This window comes from Phyllostomus discolor, chromosome 7 (genome assembly GCF_004126475.2).
Source record: "Phyllostomus discolor isolate MPI-MPIP mPhyDis1 chromosome 7, mPhyDis1.pri.v3, whole genome shotgun sequence".
Taxonomy (NCBI): domain Eukaryota; kingdom Metazoa; phylum Chordata; class Mammalia; order Chiroptera; family Phyllostomidae; genus Phyllostomus; species Phyllostomus discolor.
In genome coordinates, this window is record NC_040909.2 from 118,023,499 (window position 1) to 118,038,788 (window position 15,290).

Here is a 15,290-nt window from a genome sequence, read left to right on the forward strand (position 1 = left end):
TATCTTTTCCAGCCACTTCAAATAGTTACAAATGGAGTAAACATATGCATGTTTCTATGACAGCAAGTAGATCTGAAAATCTACAAAGGAAAAAATTCAAGGGGTGACTCCTATTTCACAGACGATAACATAATTAAAAGAGAACATTGTAATTTCAAGAACAGCAACCAAGTGCCCTTCTGCCTTAGCAAGGCCTACATACTTAGAATAACAGATACACACAAATATTTAATAATGTTGTATGACATGTTAATAATACTGATGACTATATAAACACACAGTCCACTGGATTGTAACTTAAATTTTGTCCAATGTTTGATAATCGCCTCAGAGGTATATTTATATGATAATTTTCTCTTGTTTAGAAAAGTATCTTAGTCCTTCAACAAACTTGGCCCATTTCTGTGCCAACATGTGGGTTCAAAAATAAAATTGATGACTAGTAATTTGTGGATTTAATAAATGCATTTAACAGGTAAATTCCTAGATTCTTAAAACTTGAAAACTATCTTATTTAAAAAATCCATAAATCTAATTCTTTTGAATTGCTCTGAAGGTACTTCAGTTTCTACCAACCAAGAGAAGACATTGTGGTTATAAAAATCAAACTGTTAGCCTGACTGGATTATACCAAACATTAAATATAATCAGGTAAAAAATTATAAAAATAGGCTTACTTAAAAAAAGATTTTATTCATTTATTTTTACAGAGGGGATGGGAAGGAAAAAGAGAGAAATATCAATGTGTGGTTGCCTCTTGCACGCCCCCTACTGGGGACCTGGCCTGCAACCCAGGCAAGTGCCCTGACTGGGAACGGAACCAGAAACCCTTTGGTTTTGCTCATTCCACTGAGCCACACTAGCCAGGGCAAAAAAAAAATAATAATAAAAAATATTTTTGGAAGGCCTACTTTTAAAACAAATTGAGAACCAAGCTGTAATATACAATTCCAAGCAATCTTCCTCATAGGCTATGAAACATTTCACATATTTACTCATTCAGGATAAGACACAGAATTATGGGTGTATGTGTAAATTTATAATACAACCAATGTTTAACTGTCAAAACTAAAGGGATACACACATGGCAGCATTAAAAGTGTCTTCACTTGAGTACATTTCTAAAAAATATGCCACTTAACAATTAATATCCTTTTCTGATATAACTACTTTAATAAAACACTGCAAGGTTAATTCTTACAATATACAAAAATTTAAGAATATTATTAATTTATAAGTAAAAATTCATACTTACAGATTCACATTCCCTCAGCTTTTTCTGAGCTCCATCAAAGTCAAAGTTAACATATAAACATTCAACAAACTCTGTAATTGGGTCTTTATATGTGTAAGACTCCTGTAAAATAAAGTCAAAGGTAAAATTGGATATAATTCAACATGGTTTAATAGATTGCCCCTAGATTATCCCAATCTTCCTATTTTCTCCTCCTTTACCACTAATTTCTAGCAAATTTCCTTGCACTTATCTTCTCAAAGCAATTGCTCATATCCTGATTCCAGGCCATACTTTCAGCTTTTAATGCCTTCCAGATCAAGTTCTCTAATTCTTATCCTAGAACCACTTTAAAAGCTTCCAAATTCCTCTAGTGCCAAAGAGGGTCCCTTCATAAAGGATGAAACCCAAGTGAATGAAATTATACCCCACTGAATGAAATTATCTTTTTGAACTTATTCTTTCAACAGATAAATATTTAGGTTCTCTTCCTAACCCACAGTTATTGCTGAGAAACTCACTAAATGAACCCATAAGGATGCAGCTTTTGCACAACTTGCAAACTATTACTATTGTATTCTATGTAAAGGTCACTACTCTGGAATTATGTGCGTAGTTACTTCCCAACAAAGGGTTCTGGGCTCCAGATCCCCTTCACTCTTTGCAGTTAAGAGCAACACTAATATACAATGCATATTAGGTATCCACCTAGCAGACAGCAGTGTTCATACCACATGTAGCATAAGTATATCTTGAACTTAAAGACAGTAAATGTCCATTTGGGGGGTCTTGGGCTCTTCTCTCTTCATGTATACCTTCCTCCTATTTTTAAAACACCTTTACTTTAAGAAGTAAGAGTAGATGTAAGAGTAGAAGTAAGAGTTTTTTCTTTACTTGAGAAAAAAAAAGGTTAAACCTAAAGTTTGGCAGGTTTAAAAAAATCAATAAAGACTTTAGTTTTTACCTGTTGAATAACTTTAACTAGATCTTTTAGCACCTGCCGGCGTTTTCGAACATCTTTGTTTGTTATGACTGCTGTAGTCAAATAGCGAAGAATATGTGGACACATTGTCTGAATTGCATTAAGATACCTACGGTAAAAAATAAAGCCCATTTAAAATTAATAACTTACCCAGTTTTTCTAGACCTATCATCACCCGATTTAAAGAATATACACCAAGAGCCCATTAGAATGCATTAAGTAACCTCAGATTGCAAACACTTAAGAATGAGTACTATAACGGCCATCTCCTGCAAGGAACTAAAGAAACAGAAATCTAAATGATGAGAATGCTAACTGATATTCCCCATTTGGAGTGACACTCCCTTAAAAGGTAAATAATAATTGTTGAGTAAAGGGATTTCTGGAAGATACTTATACATGCTATCAGTTTATTCTAAAAGACTGCTAAGCTATGACTTTCAGTTATTCACCTATTAGAACAAATGTGTGAAAAACTTCTACGTGCATATCACTCAACATAATCAGAAAATTAGACACACAAATTAAAGTACTGAAGAAATTAAAAAGTAGAAGTGTGTCTACAGAGACACACTATTACAGTTTTATAGGACTTTGGTTACATTGGAAATGCTGGGACTTAGAAAAAAAGGACTACATGTTAGAGAACTAGGCCTTGGCTAGTGTTTAGCAAATCCTGCTATTCTGATGATCTGCAGCTGGCCACTCTCTGTCATATGGTATTTATCCAGTATTTCTCTGCTCAAGTTTCCTTAAATAGCTCCCCAATTTATATCCAATAAGTACCTCAGAGTGTCCAGCACTATGACAAGCTTGGAAATATTTGTCAGTAAAGCCTATTGCTCTTAGCTGAATAATCAAGCCCAACGTGCCCATCCAGCACCATCTCCCACCATACCATCGACTACTTCCTGCTTTCCTCTCACTCCACATGGACTGCCCTCCCAAATATAAAAACTGAAACCTCAATTCTAGCCACTCTTCAAGGTCAAGCTCAGATAAGCTCAGATAACTTAACTCCCGAGTTACCTCAGACCATATTCACAAATCTTTATGTAATTGTAGATACCCCATAAAATGATGTTTGAACTCTTTAGAGGACACTAGAATTTGACAATAACTTAACACATATCTAGTCTCACTTAGAACCCCCTTAAATCCTCTCTAAATAAGACAACTTATAAAAAGAATCAACACTCAAGAATAAAACAATTTCTAGGGAAAGATAACTAACCAAATCAGTTAAAAGTTTTCTTCCCTGAAAAATTAAGGCTGAGATTCAGGCAAAATTCCTTAAACTACACTCTTGGTTCAGAACAATTGTTTGTCTCTACACTGTTGTCAGAGATCTCACATACAAATTCAAGAAAACGTGACCTTTTTTTTTAAGTATCAGTTTTGAAGGAGGTAATTAAGTAGACATTTATGGAACTATAGCATAAATTTATTTAAACACAATAGAAAATTGTAAGCTGTCTATGATGTTGAACATTTATTTTTACTTAAATAACTTTATATCATTGCACCACATAGATCTTCATTGTTTTTCTAGAAGATGGCTTCCCTGGGAAACCAACTTTCTCTTTCTGTGAACACATGGCAGATGTTAACAAAATGTATGTAAAGGGTCAGGTAATGGAGACTTTAGGGTTTCTAGGCCAACAGGTAAAACTGAGACCATTATGGAGATACTTACATAATAAGAAAATAAATTTTCAAAATATTTATTGATACAAGTAAAAAGTGTAATAGTTTAGTAAGAAAATTTTAAATACAGGTCTACTAATGAGAATTAAATTTCTTTATTGGGGATACTCTTATTTAACTGGGTACCAAAGTTAGAGACTACTATCTTTAAAAATTATTGCAAATGTTTATGTGTTAATGCTGATCTGTAATGAGATTTTACATATTTAATCTTTAAAAATGCTTTTGTGCACATCGATACCAGCAAATACTGACTAATTGACAAGCATATGATTTTAATTTAGTCTATTTGTCACTTGGCAAGAATTTATACAATTCTGCTAAATTCCTTTTTTGATATTGCCTTTTAACATATTATACTGCAGATGAGTCACTTCCAATTCAATTGCACAGCTAAATGAATTTTGAAATATGGAAACTGCTTTTGTAAAAACTTTCTGGAATTATATTTTGAGCTCAAACAATATATCATCTAATGCAAATCTGGGAATGAAGGTCCCACTTTCTTTTAACTTTTCAAAGAACAAAAAAGTCCATAAAGCAGCTGGAAATTACTTGTAATTCATACTATGTTAGTTGTCAAATGATTACTGCCATGTAAGTTCTGCATATAAATGCTGTTTTGCTTTGTAATTTAAGGTTGAATTAATGAAAAAAAACATTCTCTAGACTATAGTGAAAGTTAATTTCCAGAGCCATTCAGGACATGATAATAGTGGCTAAGGGCAATTTTTCTTGTTCAGAAAAACACCTCGAGCTCAAAAAAGTCACTATTTAAATGTCATTGGAAAGCCATCCAACTGCTATGCAGTAGTAAAAAAAGTCAAGATATTCTATTTCTGACAGAAATCCATGGGCTGATAACAGTTAAGTCCATGAGAGCAAATACGCTCACTGTGGACTCTAATGGTTCAATAATATGTACACCTTAAAGTATCTTCCACAAAGTATATACATAGTAATGAATAACCATAATATGTGAACACCTCACATTTTCACTAGCTTTGTAAATTTCTACAACTAAGCCCATTTCTCCTCCATACACATTTAATCACCAAAAGTTTTAGCACAACTTAGCAGATTCCACTTTAGGCTGTATTAAATTAGTGTCTTCTCAACTTTGAAAATATTTCCACCTATAGTTGTTCCACACCGACTATTCATAGAGACATATCATTTAGGCATGTCAAATCCACCAGATCCCTCAAGTCAACAACTTAGTCATATTGGTAACATCTGTGGACTCATCAAGAGCCAGGGAAAACCATTAAAAATCATATGCATTGTCTTTTAATTGATTGTTGATGTTGCTCCCAAATATCTTCAACTCTGAAATTGTTCTCACTGGCCAGCAGTTTTAAACAACTTTATTTTTTCTAGACATATTTTTTTGGCTGCTGCAACTGAACATGAAACTGAATCACCATTGGTAAATAGCTTTCCTTACTTGGCTAACCAAACAGCCACTTTAAAATTTATTTCGGCTGAAGCCTCATTTTCATTAATTTTTTCATGAGGAAATTCTACTGATAAAATAGTTTTAAATTTCCTAATTTTTTGACAGTTGCTTTGCTGTCAGTGGGAATATTACAATGAGTGCTTACAGTCTGCTAATGTGGATGTATATTGCATTCCTTTAGCTTATCTATAGTGTAAATTTTATGCTTTGCTTTCTTGACACAAAATAATCCCCACCCAACTGTGCCTTAAAAGCACAACTGAAGTCCACTTTTCTTGCTCTGACATGATGAGTACACACTGCTAATAAAAAAGCAAAATGTTGCAGTAGGGTGATAAAAAGTACTTGAAACAATGTGTAGGTGTAACTGCAGCATCACTAGGATTCATAGTGCACAGAATAGCAGTGAGACAAAAAGAGTGCAACAGTGTATGATCTCTGTCACATTTCAGCTTTGCCATACAGTTCAAAAACTGCCAAAGACAATACAGTTGTCCCCCCTTATCCATGATTTCGGTCTGCAGTTTCAGTTACCTGTGGTCAACCACAATCCAAAAATATTAAATGAAAAATGCCAGAAATAAACAATTCAGAAGTTTTAAATTGCATGCTGTTCTTAGTATTGTGATGAAATCTCATGCTGTCACACTCCATCCCCCCCAGAAAATGAATTGCCCCTTTGTGCAACAATTCTGTGTGCGTGTGTTGGGGGGTATATATATATATATATATATATATATATATATATATATCCCACCTGCCCATTAGTCAATAGTAGCCATCTCAGCTATCAGATGCACTGTTGTGGTACTGCAGTGCTTGTGCTCAAGTAACTCTTTTTTTTAAATTTAATAATGGTCCCAAAGCCAGGTATATAGCTTTCATTACATAGTTATAACTGTTCTATTTTATTATTATTGCTATTAATCTTACTGTACCTAATTTATAAATTAAACTTCATTACAAGTATGTATGTATGGGAACAAAGAAAGTATATACAGGGTCTGGCACAAATAATGCCCCTTTTTTATTACAAAATCACAGGCATGTAAATCTGTAACATAACATTATGACAATCAAGCACACCATGACATTTTAGGTGAAATGTTCACATTAAAACTATAAATTATTTTACCCATGTTATTATTACCCTATCAACCACACTCAAGCAGGTCTTACTTCTGCCAGACCCTATATATAGGGTTCAATATCTACAGTTTCAGGTATTTACTGGGTGTCTGGGGATGCAACCCCCATAGATAAGGGGGGACTACTGCATACAGAATAATGAGTATGGCTATATTCTAATAAAAATTTATGTACACTAAAACTTTAGTTTCATGTAAATAATTTTCACATCACAAAATATTATTCGTTTTCCCCCAACCACTTAACATGTAAAAGCCATTCCTATATTTGTAAGCCATAAGAAAAAAGGCATTAGGCAAAATTTATCAGTCTGTGGTCCATAATTTCCAGACCCCTGGTATACAGCATAAGGATGGCTCTTGACTTCCAAACACAGCTGGGACTTCCTACCTTCTATGGCAGAAGTGATCCTTCCTATGTATGCACAGATGTGTGTGTATATATGTATATGTGTGTGTATATGAGGGGAGTAGGGATTAAGGGTGATTCTTGTGAGGTTATCTTAGTTCACATTCTTGTAAAATTAGTAATTATATAGTATTTAGTTCAAATACAAGCAAATCCACAGAAGTGGTTAACTGTCTACACATGCCTACTGTGCTCTTCTGTTCTACTATTTTTTCTTATCATTTCCTTCACTGTCATTTGAAATTTAAAGACCAGACCAACTTTCATCTTCACTGGATTCCTCTAACTTCTCCAGGTCTCACTGATAGCTGTTACACCTACAGTGTGTCTACTATGTACAATACAACTGAACTTAAATATATCCTTATATTACTTCTTGTGCTATTTGTTTGGGTTATAAAGTATGTAAGAACAGAGGCTATACCACTCCTATTTTTGAAATCTAATTTTATTATTTTTTCTTTTAAATGAGAGCCTCAGTATTTACTGTGTTCTCAATTTGTAGTATCCTGATAGCTCAGTAAAACTGGGTTAGTTTATATTTTCTCTAGCACAACCCTGCTCTGATTGTGCAATTTTATGAAGTTTTTCTACCGAGTTTTCTAACTGCAAGCCAGAACACTTAGTAATCAAAGGGTAAGATAAAATATTGCACCCTACCTCCAAAATTTAAGTATCTATTATGTGTAGGATATTATTAAGCATATAAAGAATAAACTTATCATTTAGAATGAAAGGGTAGATAAAGTGCTTCCCAGATAAGGTCAAGTTAAAGGAGTTCATCATCACCTAGCCCTTATTATATGAAATGTTAAAGGGACTTATCTAAGAAAAAGAGCATCAAAAACATGAACAGTAAAATGACAACACAACTATCAACAACTGAACCTAAAAAAAAACAAAAACAAAAACTAAGCAAACAACTAGAACAGGAAGAATCACAGAAATGGAGATCACATGGAGGGTTATCAGCAAAAAGGGGGGAGAATGAGGAAAGGAACAAGGAATAAGAAGCATGAATGGTAGGGACAAAACAGAGGGGGAGGTTAAGAATAGAATAGGAAATGGAGAAGCCAAAGAACTTATATGTATGACCCGTGGACATGAACTAAGGTGGGGGAAATGCTAGTGGAAGCAAGGAGTACTGGTGGAGGGGAATAAAGGGGAAAAAAATGGGACTATAATAGCATAATCAATAAAATATATTTTAAAAATATTTTTTAAAAAATATATACAGAATAAAATACTTCCCTCAAATACACTTACAATCTCATTGGGCAGATAAGGTAATTGTTATGTTTTCTGTTTACTTTAAAGGCATTACATAATATAATACCAAATATAAGGTAGCCACAAAATACAGGACTTCATGAAGAAAGTAAACCTGAACTGGAGCTTAAAAACTAGGCTGACTTTGGATAGGTATAGAAAAGAAAAGGACACTTCCAGAAAGACAAGCTAAAGGGGAAAAAAAAAAGGGAGAACACTTAGCAAAACTTCAGAGGATTAATTTTTAGATTAGGACCTTAGAGGTCATCCTGAGCTAAAACAGGTAAAACGCATGCATGAAAAAGATCAGGGACAATTAGAAAATACAGGGGAAACAAAGGCAGAAATGTCAGTCAGGATAAATTCTTGATTGTATCGAATAAAACTTGAAATTTTATTTAGAAAACAAATTAAACACTCCTGTGATAAAAGTACTTCAAATATCTTTTTAAAAAAACACAAAAAACAAAACTGGAGAGTAACTAGGGCATTGCATTACAAATGCATTCTTTTCCCTAATAACATCTACATTTTGTGGCCAAGCCTCATCTCTAATAGCCTATGAACACTGCTCTATCTTACACTTGATACCTTATCTTATGCATTATGTTACATTTAAAGGTTCAACATTTTTCAAATGTGTAAATCATCTCCATTTTGGATTCAGAATAAATTATAGCAGAAATGGTAATATATATGACGTAAGAGACTTTAACCTGCACTTGCATCTAAATTTGCACTTCAAGGACAAAATTTATCTCCAAAGTACTTTTATATTTTTAAAAAAGCCTGACATCACAACCTAAAACATGTAAATTATGAATTTAACATATACTCTATAAACCATATTAAATTATATTGCTAGAAGAATACATTTTTCATTAATTTCTACTATCAGAGACAACTGAAAACCACATACTGATTATAGACATACAAATGCAAATTACAAGCTATGTAACTATTCTACTTTAAGAATATATACAATTCAGGAAAATAGATGACAATCTTTCAAGTCAAATGGGTGTATTCTCATATGAAAACAGAATCATGCAAAAATAAAAATAAGCCATGCAGACATGGCTAATGAGGAATACAATACGATGGTTACTCGACCCTATGACAAGGGAAAACAGTTACGCACAGTATTTTGATGGAACTGAAAGCTGTAATACTGCTGAATAGTTTTCTTTTCCATATTTTTCTAACAGGCTGTTTCTGTTATTAAAAAAAAAATAGTTCTATAGGCATGAGGGTTCTTTGTGGGCAAATGAAAATGCCCAAAAACTGGTGTATGGTGATCACTGCCCCACGTGGGAAAGTTGCTAACCACCAGTGATTATAAACGAAATCTGGTTAACCTCAGCACAAATGAAGATGGTGCCATCATATTATACTAATAGTCACTGTTATTTTTCACCACTATATTTTTGCAGTTTAAAAAATGCATTTCAACTATACCCTTGATTAGGCAGTACAAATTATTAATTTTTAAAATTCCAACATTTGCACATTCTTCTTTTTACTGTATGACTAAGTGGGAAGTGCATATAAAGCTCTTCTGCTATAGTTTCATGTCATGGTTCTTAGGTTGAAAAGCACTTGTAACACTGAGTTGCAAGCTGAACTGGCTGCTCTTCTCACAGAATACTATTTTAACTTGAATGACATACAAACCAAAGCTACTTGGATTTTGGTATCAGAAAGACACTTTCTAGAAAATAAAGCGAGCCTACCCTTCAAATAAAGTAGATTTGTTTTGTTTGTTTTCTGAGATACCAACTAAATAAAAAATAATGGGCAAAAGATTCAGAGGCACTGATCTCAATCCGAAGAAATTTTTTAAGTGATCTCTAGCTAAAAATATAGTAAAATTTCTTACCACCAAAAGCAAAGATGATAATAAAAGGGATTTCCTGGGATGTATATATTCCTTCCAAGTAACATGGCCTACAGCCATATTTCTAAAGCCCCAAGGTATAGATTGATTGCTTGGGAGCTTCCTAAAATGTAGATTCTGATTTAGTTCCTTAGATAAGGCCTAAGATTCTGCATGATACTTTCGCTGTTGGCCCAGGGACCAAGATTAAATAGCACTTTAAAAGGACTTAAAGTACACTTTTATCAAGTAATTTCCTTAAGAGTTACACATAAGCTTTTTCTTTCTTTTTAAACCATTTTTGCAATACAGTTGATATTCAATATTATTTTATATTAGTCTCAAGTATACAGCATAGTGGTTAGACATTTATGTAATTTACGAAGAGATGCCCCCACATATAAGCTTTTTCAATCAATAAGTACATACCATATGAAGAGGGGGAAACGGCAACAAATTCAAATGTTAGAAGTACATTTTTAAGTTTTAAAAAACCTATATAATTTCACGAAATTAAAGCCAAAATTATACAGTGAAATTAACTTACTGTGGCTGGTAAAGGAAGAGATCAATAATATTATCCCGCCCTTTGGGGTGGTTGAAGAAGACAAACAGAGACCAGTGAATGAGCCATGTTCGCTGCTGAAGAGACTGGAGTGGAGAACTCACAGACTAAGAGTCAAAAAAAATGTACGCATAGGGAATATTAATATATGAGAAAGAGGCAAGGTATAAACATTACTTATCTCAGAATTTTAGTTAAAACAAGAACCAAGCTGTGCACTAGGGTCATTATGTTCAAAGTTCAATCTCCTGGACCTCTACTCTGTATGATCCTTCTTAACATTCACAATTTCCCCATTTTCAGAAAGAGTTAATAATGTCCACTATGCCTTTTACAGAGGCTGTAAATTATACTTCTTTCAGAAAACATTTTAAAAGAACTAAAAGCTTGAAAAGCAGTTTTATTAGACATTATAGATGAAAACTGTCATTTTTGCATAGTTCTTTCAATAATATGTGACACTAACAGTATTATGTCATTTTCACTGTTACAGATAAAAAAAAAAGCACAGTAGTTATAAAAAAATGAAAACTGAGTTCTTTTCTCTAAGAGCCAAAAGAAGTGACAGTTCCTCCAAGGAGACTCAGTGAAACTAGTCAACCCACTGTGATTTTTATGTCAGGTCAACAAAAACTAATCTAAACATTTCAGTTTAGTTTTTCTTCTTCCTGTCTTTCTGTTGTTTGTTGCTGTTTTTTAAGTACATACCGTTTTCCTATCAGAAAGCATGAAGAATGCACTCCAGACAATCACCCTAAAGAAGTGTAACTCACATTGTTATCTATGGTCTCTTTTAACCGTGTAAGGTCTTCCATGGCTGCATCCCAATTCTGCATTAAGATTTCAGAGGCCAGTTTCCCCCAGAGTGAACTCAAAGCATTTCTATCCGTTGCTGGAACCTGTTTGAGATATCATAATTAATTATATTCTATATCCTATATATCCATCTAGCCTACTAAGAGATAGGTGACTCTGTTCCCCAAACTTCAGTTACCTACATCTTTACTGGATCACACTGGTTAAACTAATTTAAAGTTTTCATTTAACTTAGTTATAATAAAAATACCAAGGCCCTTAACATTCAGCCTCCATCAGAAAATAAAGAGTAACTTAAAACTAGGATACAGCATTAATGCTCTTGTGTAACTCACTTCAGATAATTTATACTAGTCAGCAACAACAGAACCAAACTTGATACACACAATAACAAGAATGAATCTTAAAAACCTGCTTGACAAAATAAGGCAGGCACAAGCTTACACATATCATTCTAGTTATGTACAAAATTCTAGAACAAGTAAAACTAATCTAAGAATGAAGAGCAGATCAATGAATAAACCAGGATAAGGTATGACTACAAAAGGTCACATGGGGTCTTTCTGGGGTAACCAAGATATTCTTTATCTTGATTTGGTGGTAGTTACATAGATACATGCATTTTTCAAAACTCACTGGAATTAAAAAGTTTTATTTATAAACATCCATAAAACCGCTGTTCAAGTTATAAAGGATAAAATATTTGATCCTTACAAAGAAATCTGAGTATTAAAATACTTCATTAAATCTAAAATCCTTTAGTTTTAAGGACACACTATAATTCTAAGTTTGTTAAACCAAAACCACAATTCAAGACACATCCCAATTTTGAAAATGTGATAAACTGTGTATCCAAGAATCAGCATGAAATAGACATCTTTTAAACAGACATTATCAAACTGGGTACATCAGATCTAAAACAAAGCCTTCAAAAATCATTACTAAGCTTTCTGACTCAAAGAAAAGTACTTTTAAATCAAATGGCATGTACTTAACAGTAGATACATTTTAAATTCTGAGTGCAAAAAAAAAAAAAACCCTGAAAAAAGATGATCACTAAACAGTCCTACTATCTTAAAGTCACTTTTATTTCGAATAGCTGCTGGATGAGGGGAGGGGTTGTATTTTGGAACCAGACCAAAGTGAGGGCAGACTAACAAAATAATTAAAATAGAATGTTAATAACTTTTCAACAAAAATGTTCAAAAATTTCTACCAAGTCTACTTCTTCACCATGTCATTTCAAATTAATGTCCTTCTTAAAGCATAAATCAAAGACATTTCACCTCTAAATAGGGTACCATCTAAACATTCCTTGATGTATTCTAAAAGCCACCAAGTCTTTTTAAAATAAAGGTAGATTCTAGGGTCACACAGCTTTAATTTATACAACACTGACCTACAATAGGTCACCTGGAGAGTCAAATTCTAATCTCAGATCACAGTTACAATGGTTCTTTCATAGCTTATGTTTCCCTAACCATAGATTTAAAAGAATAACCAATCACTAGAAAAGAATTTAGAAGTGAAAAGAGGCTATTTCAAAAAAGAAAAAAAATCCAAATAGTAAGTAAAACATTGACAGTATTCACCCCAAATCTAAAACACGGTTTTTATCTTTGCTAGTAACACAATTTCAAACAAATACATAGATTTTACTGCCTATCTCGATCAAAAGAAAAAAATCAGTAAAATAATTTATATATTTTTAAAACTTAGCTTTGGTAGCTTCTACCAATATGCCAACAGGAGATAACCAACTCCTATTTACCTCAAATGTTTTGTGGCACAAGATGGGACAAAAATGAAAAAAATGAACTGCACATAATCTCTAGGCATTATCCAATGACTATATGTTGACTCTTCTTAATGTAAAATATTAATTTGTGTTCAGATCATGGCATTCAATTACCCACATGTCACATGAGTTCCAGCACATGTTCTGTTAGGAACATAAAAGCTTAAAACCAACCCAGAATTTTCTAAGGTTGGGAACTAATGTGGATCTTCATATTTAAAAAAAGTAAACATAAAAATTCCCCCAACCTTTAAGTATATAGCTATCACTTGTAGAAATTTTCTAACTTAATTATAAAACCACACTACATAAACATAATGGTACTATTAAAACTGGAATACGGTGTATGTGTTAGGATAAAAGCTTTTTGTAGCAGTGCAAGTTTTTTAATCCCCAAAAGGTTCATGCGTACTACTCTGGCTCAAGTCCATGTCGTTACAGTTGGCTCTTCATACTAACCTGCTTTCAAGGGTGGATATGCTAGAAGAGTTTCAATATCTGGATTTCCAGCAGTTACCTTAAGTTTCCATGTCTTAGCAAAATGGCACATTCACTCACTGACCAACAACAATAAATTTACTGTGCTAGAACTCTAACATGACACTAAATCTTCATTCTCAAAATTCACTCCCAGCATTAACAAATGATATGAATAACCAGCTCTTTTCATGTACCTGTAATCATATCAGGCTTCTGATTTTACAATCCTGGTTTAAGCTGTTTACATTTCCAAAGTAATCAACTTTTGCTCTCCTAAATCCTTCATAATACTCAAAGTAAAACTGATGGAATTTTCTGATAAGTCACTACAAGTTTAGCATCACTGATTACCTTCAATGCACTTGCAAGGTAACCACAGCTATTCTGTAAATTAAGAATTTGCTTACAAATGGGAGCAAGAGAGAAATATTCTTACTTGAAATCAATCTTGGAAATAAACTGAAAATCTGTATTTCTTTAGAAAAAGGTACTTTTTAAAAATGAAGTTGTTTAAGTACTTTTAAGTGTAGAAATTATCTGAATTAATAACACCAATGCCATTGGTGTTATTAAGAAAATTTAGCCTAGCATGCCCCAAATTAAGAAAATTTAATTTCCAAGAAAACAACTAAAATAGCAGCCAGAAGTCTTGACTTTGTGGCATGCTAGGCTAAAAGAAAAAAGCACCAGAAAATAGACAAAAGAAAAAAATTCTTCCAAGGTTGGAAGACACAAAGTCCTTGTCTTAAGAGGTTATTTCCCAACTTCTAGTGTTAACTAGAAAAATCAGAGACTTAGGTACTTACTACCCAAAGTGAAAAACAAACTATAATTACTCAAATGAGAGGACAGTTAACACCAGGGCATTCTGACAACTCTAGAAGGCACTTATTGATACAATTATCTAAAGAGAAGTCAGAGTCAGGAAAAAAATTTGTCAACTTGAAGATCTGATTTTTTGTTTAGCTTCACAGAATTCTCCTTCCCTAACGAAAGCACTAAATCTAGGAACTTGTCAAAGAGACAAATAAAGATAACAAGCAGAGTAAGTTGTGATTAGGAACTGCACTAATAATACCATTTAAATTCATCTACCCACTGCATGATGAAAAAACCATTTACCTTTATAGTCTAGTAGCTGATTATAAAAATAAATAGAAAAAAATTACTATTAAGGCATAAAACTTTTTCAAATATCATTTCCACAATTGTTTAGAACAAGTTTTGAGGCATACATATAGCATTAAATATTGCATTTTGGATTCATTATCCAAGATAATGGATTTATTCAATAAATATTCATTAAGCACTGACAATGTACAACTCATTGTGCTCTACAGTAATATTATAAAAATGAATTACAAGAGAGAATTCTGCTAATGCTAAAATACAACAATAGATAAAATAACATATCAAGTCATTCCCAGTTTCGTGGATTTCAAGGATAACTTCATCCTGTCTCCAAATTTTAAGGCTCTATATAGGTTTTCCAGTATCTATTTGCTTTCTGTTAGGTAAAAACTTTTTCCCCCTCCTTTTACCAACTG

General features: G+C 33.1%; 1 protein-coding gene across 1 annotated transcript in view; it reads right to left on the reverse strand.

Moving 5' to 3' along the window:
- EIF3E (eukaryotic translation initiation factor 3 subunit E) overlaps nucleotides 1–15,290 on the reverse strand; it is a 49,516-nt gene that overhangs the window by 17,049 nt on the left and 17,177 nt on the right. The window contains exons 6-9 of the mRNA XM_028533689.2: nucleotides 11,423–11,548; nucleotides 10,632–10,756; nucleotides 2,199–2,325; nucleotides 1,256–1,357 (exon numbers count right to left, since the gene is read on the reverse strand). Coding sequence (XP_028389490.1) covers nucleotides 1,256–1,357; nucleotides 2,199–2,325; nucleotides 10,632–10,756; nucleotides 11,423–11,548 — 480 coding nt within the window. The remainder of the gene's footprint in view (nucleotides 1–1,255; nucleotides 1,358–2,198; nucleotides 2,326–10,631; nucleotides 10,757–11,422; nucleotides 11,549–15,290) is intronic.